Raw genomic sequence first — 9,706 nt, 5'->3', positions numbered from 1 at the left:
GCCCATGCATGGAGTAATTGGGCGTGGCGTTGCCCATATAAGGAATAACGGAACGGGAATCGACCGATCGAGCACGGATCAAGCAGTGTTCGAGCTATGACATTTTGAGTATGTTGGTCAATGTCAGGGGTGGGGAACGTCCGGCCCGCGGGCCGTATAAGGCCTGCGAAATCATTTGGTCTGGCCCTGCCAAGGCAACCACAGGCGGCATTCGAAATTCAATAAATCTAGGAGCAAACCTGGAAAAGCAGTTGGAGTAGCAACATCATCAATACCAGCTAACATCACACGCCTCGCCAAAGAGAAGCAGTTCCAGCCATCACATTAGGGGTGAGTTAATTAAATGTTTGACCAAATATAACAGGCTCATTTCTAAGTTGAGAATTTTGTATGGCCCATGAATGATGTTATAAATATCCAAATGGCCCTGGGCAGAAAAAAGTTCCCCACCCCTGGTCTATGTGATCGAGCATGGATCAAGCATGGATGGAGCTGTGAAAGTTGGAGTGCACATTATTAAACTGATTCCTGTCACGTAATTTCTGGATGGAAACCGACTATTTGTGGATCGCACATAATTTATGGATCTATTAGGCCACCCCTTGACGCTGATTGGCTTCCTTTAGCATTAATATAATGCATCATTCATTTTGTCGCGGATTGATTTTATCCTGTTTCAGCGTGCTCACTGCCAGGGCACGTGCAGTGCTGGAGATATCAGCCCCCCGTGTCACACGAGGACGCCGCAAGCTGTTGTGACCAGGTCGCTTCTGAAAAAGAAGCTAATAGCTCAGTGGGTTTTACATGGTAAAATAAAAAATAGTTCATTTGTATTTATAGGCAGTGATTTATAACCCACAATAGAGTTTTTTGGGGTTAGATCGCGTAAATATATTAATGTGTCGTTAAAACCCGCTAACCACCCGACACAACCAACTAGTAAGGGTTGTCACGTAAACAGAACATGCCAATTCGTCACTCGTACAGCAGGCTGTGTCGGGTCGTGGCGAGTTTTAACGACACATTCACGATCTAACCCAAAAAACCTATATTATAGATATTGGTCGCGAAAGCCTACGTGTTATACAGTCAGTGATTTGTTTATCTTTCCTATACTTTGCACTGCGATTGTGTTTTTGTATTGTTACTTTCTGACACGACCCTACTGGACATGTGAACTAAACATTCTGATTCTGAATGTTCATTTTCTACCAAAACAGCCTTACTATCATCACTACCATCATTACTTGTTCACCAGTCTGTCCGTCCTCTCTCCGCGTCTGCTGGCTGGCAGATGAATGCAATCCACGGTGCAAGGATGAAGACAACTGGGGTTTTTCAAGCGTGCGCGATGTTGAGCGAATAGGCTGTCAGGAGGTCCTCCTCTGGAGGCCACGTGACCATCAAACCCACCATTATCACCACTATCATCAAAACCACGATCATCAAACCTACCATTATCACCACTATCATCAAGACGACCATCATCGCCACCAATACCATCATCAACACTACCATCAAAATCATTATCAACCACACTCCCATAAAACCCAGCATGACAATTTGAAACTTGAAGCCACTGCCATCAAAATGTTCTTGTAATTATATCTAAAACCATCATTAAAACCATCAAACTATCATCATTGTCACTGTTGTTCATGTTGAATGTCACTTCTAGCCCTTCACCTCGCCAGCTCAAATTCGTACGGTCCTCCCTCTTTGTCGGCGCCGCTGAGCTAATGGTATAAATTCCACATTCCCATACAAAGCACAAGCAATAATTACTTCTCGCAAAGTGATCTACATTTTATCGACCTTGGAGGGATGGTGATAATGATGGGGCTGCATCTTGAATGCGAGTGTGACTTCAGCGCCACTGGGGTGTGATCAATACCAACACAATCATCATTTTCTCAGTCCGGTTGCTAAATTTCGAAACCGATTCGTCTTTTGAGCTGGTTACTTTCAGGGGTCTGTCCATGGACCCTGGCCACTCCTCTCCCACCGGCCACGTGGCTAGTGAGGTGGGGGAGGGGGACCTGCCTTGCACCCACGTGATCGCGGTACCACCCAGAGCCAGGCGCTGCGGTGACGTCACGCACGAGGCGGCGTAACCGGGCAGTGTAAACACATCGTGACGTCATCGCAATGCGGATTACCTCACTCCGTCGACGATGACGTAGACGGGGCGCGCGCCGAGGCCCTGAGTATGCGCATATGTAAATAGACTGTACCATTACCAACGCGAGAGGAGGGGGGGGTGTAGGTGAGATGTTCTTGAAATTTACATTTTTGACATTTTATACAAATGCCAATTAAAGTTGCCGTGAAGCTAAATGTACGCCTATTAAAGCAATCTTACTTATTCGTAGGTGTTGCTTTAATTCGCGTGGGAAGGCGGGCACAATTTGACAACGCCGGCGTGCTGAGTTGATGTCGTCCCCCCCCCCCTCTGCCTGGACGGGAGTTAGCTCAGCCCCGCCATTTTCCGCGGGGCCAAGGGGGGACGTGGGGACGCGGCTCGGCCCGGCTCACTCAGCCTGCGGGGCCCGAGCGGGTCGCACGGCATGCGGGGAAAGAGGTGAGGAGGATACGACGACGAGGTTAGGCGGTGGCACTGAAGGAGGGAGAAAGAATGAGGACAGAGACAGGAGGAGGAGGAGGATGATGATGAGGGTTGCGCGCGCGGGGCTGAGTGGCTGGGTTCCGTTTCGGAGTCTCCTCTCCGTGTCTCCGTGCGTCTGAACTCCCGTGTCTCCACGCCTCTCTCTCTATCAGCCTGCTGGTTATATTATAATATATTAATCTCGCGGTTCGTGTCCCGTATATCTTGTGCCTGTGTGTGGTCCCTCTCGTCCGTGTCTGTGTGTATCTGTTCGACACTTCACGTGGCCTCAAGGTGCACATGGCCTGGCACAAGCGTCGTGGTGACGTCACCGCCACTTAGTGGCGAATGGCGGTTGTTGTTGTTGGTGTGTATCTTGTGTGTGTCTACCTGGTCTTGTCTCGTGTCCGTGTTTCGCTGGCCTGTGTCGTGTTTCTCCTGTCTCTGTGTTGTCTGTTGTTGACTTTGTGTCTCTGTGTGGCATGCCTGTCGTGTTATGTGTCTGTGTCTCTGGCCTGGTTGTCTTGGTTCCTCATTATTGTGTCTCTGATTTTCGTTTGTGTCTTGTCCACGTCTTTCTCCTGTGTCTTTGTTTTCTGTCTAGTGCCGTGTTCTCGCTTTCGTCTCTTGCCCTGCCCGTGTTTGTCTTGTGTATCTGCGCATTCCAGAATATGTATTTATACCGGAGGAATCCGATGAGCTACAAAGCTCTTTTTCACAGATGTCCAGTTTCACAGATGTCCCGCTCTGCCTCGTCTCACGTGTCTACGCGTGGAACCACAGTACCTGGCTCTGTGTCTGTTCGGATGTTGAACCTTTTTCGCACCGTACGTAGCCACAACAGTGCTTAATTGGGTGGTTCTAATATCCCGCGTGACCTGTCTTGGTGTTTTGCGCTTCTGTGTCTTCGTGGACACCCATAGCCTTCACTGAATGCCCACTGTTCTACATGCCCCCCCCGTAATTCGTGTGAGTGTCCCTAATTGTCTTAGGTCCACCTTTGCCCGTCTCTTCCACGCCTTGTCTCGCCTGCGGGGGGTTTGTAACGAACCCCCTCGCCCACAAAGCAAAGTGCGCGCTGGAAGCATTGACGACTCAAAAGTCTCACATTTCGCCACCCACGCACCGCCCCCTCTCTTCCCTCTCCAACTTGACGGGCTGACTAGGTGGATGATGATGGAGGAGGAGGAGGAGGAGGAGGATGAGGCCCTGGGATATAATCCTGTGCCCCTTGCGTGTCATGTTTAAGAAATTCAGTCCTCTGCTCGATGAAGGCCTCAACCAACGCATTTCAGTCGGGGGAGTTATTTTGACCATACTTGGTGTGACCTGGCTTAGGGGATGGGGTCCTAGGGACCGTTCCACTAACGCTGGTCGTAGCCGGGATTCAAACTCGGGTGGGTGGGTTCGAAGCGCAGTCCGCCAACTGTCGCAGCACCGCTGTTTAATCTTTGTGTTTTTATTAATGTCGCAGATGTCCATCCGTCTCTGGAGGAGCCTCAAAGGTCACGTCCTTCTAGGCTGGTCACGTGGCCTCCAGAGGAGGACCTCCTGACAGCCTCTTCGCTCAACATCGCGCACGCTTGAAAAACCCCAGTTGTCTTCATCCTTTCAGTGTGGATTGCATTCATCTGCCAGCCAGCAGACGGGGAGAGAGGACGGACAGACTGGTGAACAAGTGAACTACCTGGCTGACAGACTGACTGTCCGATTGACAGACACCACCGCGGCCATGGCGACCTCGTCGATGCGGCGACAGATGAAGAACATCGTGAACAAGTACTCGGAGGCGGAGGTGAAGGTGCGCGAGGCAACGTCCAACGACGCGTGGGGGCCCTCGACGTCGCTCATGTCCGAGATCGCCGACCTGAGCTACAATGTGATCGCCTTCCCCGAGATCATGTCCATGGTGTGGAAACGGCTTAACGACCACGGCAAGAACTGGCGCCACGTCTACAAGGCGCTCACGCTGCTCGACTACCTGGTGAAGACAGGCTCGGAGCGCGTGGCCCAGCAGTGCCGCGAGAACATCTTCGCCATCCAGACGCTCAAGGACTTCCAGTATGTAGACCGCGACGGCAAGGACCAGGGTGTGAACGTGCGCGAGCGCGCCAAGCATCTCGTCGGCTTGCTCAAGGTACGTGTGCATGGTAGAAGCGTGAGCCGTGGTGTGGCTCCCGATGTCGTTGAAATAACGGTGAAAGTTTATTAATTGCCTACCCCCCCACCCCGCAACTTGTCCACCCAGCAGCGTAAATGTATACACCACAGTGAATCGATCGGCAGGTCGAGTGTGGTGGGGTAAAGTGTGGGTACTCGCATCTCTTCCAAGACGTCTGTAGGTCAAAATAATACCCTCGAGTGGAGGCTGTTCCTCAGGCAGTGGCGTGAGGAAGTAATTACCTTTTACCACCTAGACCGGTCATTTGGGTTTTGGAACATGCAAACGGCAAAGGGGTTTGTTAAAGGCTCTGCTATGTTGTCACTGACCAGGGCTGGCCATTGTAAACCAAATCCCAAATAAGACAATTGCAGGCCTGCCACTGTGGCACATGCTTGTGAGCCAGCACCTTGCATTGGAAGCGAGGGGTTTGCGGGTCGCGCAGAGATTTGTGAATCGCACAAAGCCGCTCGGTAGAAGGAAGAGAGCGGGTTCGTGACCCATCCATGTGGACCTTGGGAGCGTTATCTCCTTCGTACCCTTGGTGAGTTATCTGCAGCTACTCTTGTTTCCTAAAACACAAAGCTAAACACTCCTAAAATTGAAAAAAAATATTTGATTTGGGTAATTTTTTAACTCGACAGATTGGGCAATGGATTTTTTTTTGTATGGGTTGCTCTGTTAACGCTATACATGAGAAATTGTCTGGAGTGTAAAGTAATTGGCCATACATCCCAATGCAGGCCTATCCTTAAACGTCTTGAGACTTTCCTTGGCAAGTAAACAATGCTAGTATGCCCATTGTTTTATCACATCGCTTAATTAGAAGTCAGAGGCGAGGGTGTGGGCCTGCAATTGCGTTCTCACGCCACTGCTGGCAGAAGGGAGCTCTGGAGAGGAACCAGAGTATTTTAGTTTACTCTTCCTCGATGGCCAGACATCTTGGAAAATGGGGGCAAGTAACCCACACTTTACCCCACATGACCAACCTATCCACTCACCATGTTGGTGTTACCCGTTTATACTGCTGGGTGGAGGGAGTTGAGGCTTGTGAGGGACATTTTGCGCCACTGTTTAAGCTACCGCGTTCGGAAGTGGAATGGAACCGGCAACCGCTGGATTGCAAGTTCGGTGTGCTGACCGTTACGTCGTGGCAGCATCAATGACATGGGTGAGATCCTGCACGTGTCTTCACAAGCCAGAACTTAGATTTTTACACCATTGCCAAATGTAACAACGATAATTTTAGCATATTTTTGTATTCGTACCATTCTTATATCGGCAAGGCCGTCACGTCTGTTTACACAGACGTCATACGCAGTCGTTTCACAGTAAGGGGAGGCAATCTTGCTTTCTATGGTCCAAGTTGAGTAATTTGCAGGTACGTTTTTCAAAGTTGCTCAATTTTGTTCTGTGACACCGGCAACATAACGGCCTCCTCGTTACGAATGACGTCGAGGGGGATCTTTAACGTCCACTGTTGAAGCAGGCGGCGCGTTGTATCTGACGGTTAATACAAACCACAATAATACCCAGGGCGGCCTTCCAGATTCGAACCGCGAGCCTCCGCAACAGGTCGCGAATGTTGCACCGCTGGGGCCCGTGTCCACCGTACAAAAGACGTTACACTGTGTTTGCTGGATAAGATGATTCCTAACGGTGCACATTCTCGGGGTGGGGAAGGGGGGAGAAAGCATACGTTGCGTGCCCAATTTGTTGAAGGATCCTTCAGTTCAGGAATGTGTTGTTGCGCCAGAGCAGGAATGGGCACTGCGGAAGGTAGAAACAACTTTGGCTTAGCCATTACATTTTTATAGCCAATAAATACAAATAAATGGGGGTGGAGTGGCTCTGGGGTGGTTGGCCTGCTGGGCTCTGAACTTGGCGATCTGTGTCCGATTCGTGGCCACGGCTGGTATCAGTGGCAATTGCCCTCCTGTGTGCGACTGCGGTTACAAAACTTTAATGGATGAACCAACATAACTTTGCACTACCCCAAATATAGAAGGTGGTGAGTGAGTGTATCAGCAATTTGTCAACTCTCACACGAAAGCAATAGAATGGCTAAATCTCTGACCACTGAATCTATAATCGTTGCTCTTCATAGGCCATACTAAACAAAGTGGCGTATGATATTAGAACCGGTCCTGGGCTCACCCCCCCCCCCCCCTCCTGATGTATGTTCAAATTACCCCCGATACTGGCATGGCACATGGGGAAACATTCAACTAACAGTTGATTGACAACGGTTATGCAACCTTTTCAGTTGTTGTGGTGTCAATATATCATCTTTGGCTATGGACTTAATTTTGCCCCTCAGATGTTGACATTGTTTTGGCTAGCGGGCGTTTCTCTGTAGTTGCACCAGCAGCCATCTGCTCTCTCCCACTGCACACACGCAGCATCCAGGCACCATCCACCTTCAAGAGACAGCTCAAGGCTCTCACCTGGTTCAGGCTCTCATCTGTTCATTCTCTCAACTGATTCGGGCTCTCACCTGGATGCAGGCTCTCACCTGCTTCAAGCACTCAACTGTTTCATGCCGGCATATGAAGGACTTTGAGTTCTGGCTCCGCGCCGCCAGATTTTTCGATGGAACATTGCGTTCGATTCATGAAACATGTACGCGTTATAATTTTTATTATTATTATTGTAATCAGCAAATGAAACGGCCGCGGTCTGGGTCTTGCTCTTGAAACTGTGATGATCTCATCAGCATCTGTGCTGTGTTAAATTTGGTGCCTGTCTGTCAAACGGTTCCATGTAAAGTTGGAGAAAGTGTCTTTAGATTATTTGGCTACTATGAATTTCCACACGATAATCCACTCCGTTGAGCTATCATTTGTTTGCGAGGTTGCTTCTGAAAAAAAGAGCTGTATAGCTCAGTGGGCCTTACTTGGTCAAATAAATTAGTTAAAATAGTTCTATAGTTTAAGTTACCGTTCACACTCAAACGCGCAAAAGGGGCAGTACTCTCATCTCGATCAGTGGAATTGAGCCAGTGGTGGAATTCTAATTTGCTATAGTGAGTTCCAGTGAAGTATATTTGTAGGCTAACCATCGTTGGCTTAACTGAAAGTGGTAAGCCATTTATGTTTCTCAGATGTATGAGGAGGGGAATGAGAATGATGATGGTAATAGATGTAGATGTTGTGTGTGATCACAAGCCTCTGTCTCAAGGAAGGACCTGGCGTATAACAAAACCGCAAACAAATTCTAACACAGTAAGCAAGCAATCTTTCAGCAATCGATCGATCGAGTTGACCCGTGACCGGAATTCTAACCCACGACCTTTCCGCCATGGAGGAAGGCTGGTCCTCCGAGTACTGAGCCACCCAGCCCGAGCAGATTCATTGCCCCTAAACTCCACAGCAGCGTTCGACAAAACCTCTCAGCCGAGTTAATTTTCCGTCATTAACATCATTATGGGACATTATCTTGGGATTAAGTGTTGGGCCATTGGGTTTGGCTATTTTTTTGCGGTTGCGTACGTGCGTGTGTACGCGTGTGATTAGGCCACCGAAGGACACCCTCGGTGGTGTGTCGCTTCCAGCTCCCGCGTTGCACACAGGTATCCCGTGGCATGTGGATCAGATGGATTTGTATCGGATCCTCACCTTGGCGGTGGCGCCTATGCAGATGGTGACACCTCCGTGCCCTCCAGCCACAGAGAACCTGCAATTTTAACCCTTGAATGTTACACTCACTCTGGCGTAGTGATTGGAAATGCTATACTATGCCATGTCGTTCTAAAGCTAAACTATTACTTATACTATACAATACTTGAAAATATGAATTGATGCCACCTTGATTTTTGCCACCTTATATCTTTATAGTGTTATACAGACTATTCAACACTTACTATATACTAAAATGCGATATTCAGCATTATCCAAGTCAGTACTCGATTATCCAATGTTTAAAAATACTTTTGATTTATAACCCATAATAGAGGTTTTTGGGTTAGATCACGGCACATACGCGATCTAACCCAAAAACCTCTTATGGATGATATTGGTCGCGAAAGCCTACGTGCTACTAGTTGATTTGATGCAATCACACCATACCATACAAACCATTCAAAACGACACTACAATGCCATTCAATAATATTTTATTGTTGTTCATTAATATTACGCTACCATTCAGTAATATACAGGGTGTTTAAGAAAGTTAACCCGTAAAAACAAAGTTTTTCACTATAAATCCTTTATATGCGTGGCGGCTAGAGTCCTCTCGTCCTCTGGCTTGAGATGGCTGCCACCTATGGGTCAGATGATTGTCTGCCACCATTAAGCAATTGATAATTAAATATTTAATTTGTTTTCCCTAAACAGTGTAAAATTTTGGATTTTTTTTCACGAAAATTAATTGTCACACACAACGAGTCTGTGTGGAAAATGTCAGCTCGATTGGATCACGGGAAGTGGGTTAAAAAACGAGCGAAAGATTTGCACGGTCCTAAGCAAGCAAGCACGCAAGCAAGCAAGCACGCAAGCACGCAAGCAAGCACGCGAACTTAATATAAAGAATTTAAAAAGACGGACCCAATTCAAAATCGCGATATCTCTGCAACCACAAACCGCCCATGAATGTAACTCTTACCACTTGAAAGGGTGGGGCATAGAGAGGGCGGGGCATAGAGAGGGCGGGGCATAGAGCTTCAAATGATTACCATGAGATGCCTCTCCCAGCGCACAAACAGCCCCTAGCCTCAGTCATTCGCTCGACACACGCCGCCTCAATGTTGAATAGGTCGCACGGGACCCCAAGACTTGGCGCTACACTCTTGGCCCCCAAGATCCCCAGACATCACACCCTGCGACTTTTTCTTGTGGGGATACGTCAAAGATCGTGTTTTTGTGCCACCATTAGCGACTAATCTGGATAACCTCAAAACAGAATCACGGCAGCGGTGACTTCAGTGAAAGAATACACTTT

General features: G+C 48.4%; 1 protein-coding gene across 4 annotated transcripts in view; it reads left to right on the top strand.

The window, feature by feature from the left end:
• Nucleotides 1–2,289: 2,289 nt before the first annotated feature.
• LOC133347990 (epsin-1-like) overlaps nucleotides 2,290–9,706 on the top strand; it is a 29,512-nt gene continuing 22,095 nt past the window's right edge. For 2 of the 4 annotated variants that reach the window (XM_061560772.1, XM_061560771.1), the window contains exons 1-2: nucleotides 2,441–2,581; nucleotides 4,324–4,742. In XM_061560772.1, coding sequence (XP_061416756.1) covers nucleotides 4,338–4,742 — 405 coding nt within the window. In that variant the 5' untranslated portion in view covers nucleotides 2,441–2,581; nucleotides 4,324–4,337. Of the gene's footprint in view, nucleotides 2,582–4,079; nucleotides 4,743–9,706 lie in introns of all 4 variants that reach the window. The other 2 variants (XM_061560770.1, XM_061560773.1) reach the window with 2 other exon arrangements.

Source organism: Lethenteron reissneri, chromosome 26, assembly GCF_015708825.2.
Source record: "Lethenteron reissneri isolate LAM-NWPU_2019-01 chromosome 26, ASM1570882v1, whole genome shotgun sequence".
NCBI lineage: Eukaryota > Metazoa > Chordata > Hyperoartia > Petromyzontiformes > Petromyzontidae > Lethenteron > Lethenteron reissneri.
This window is presented reverse-complemented; position numbering and strand designations above follow the sequence as displayed.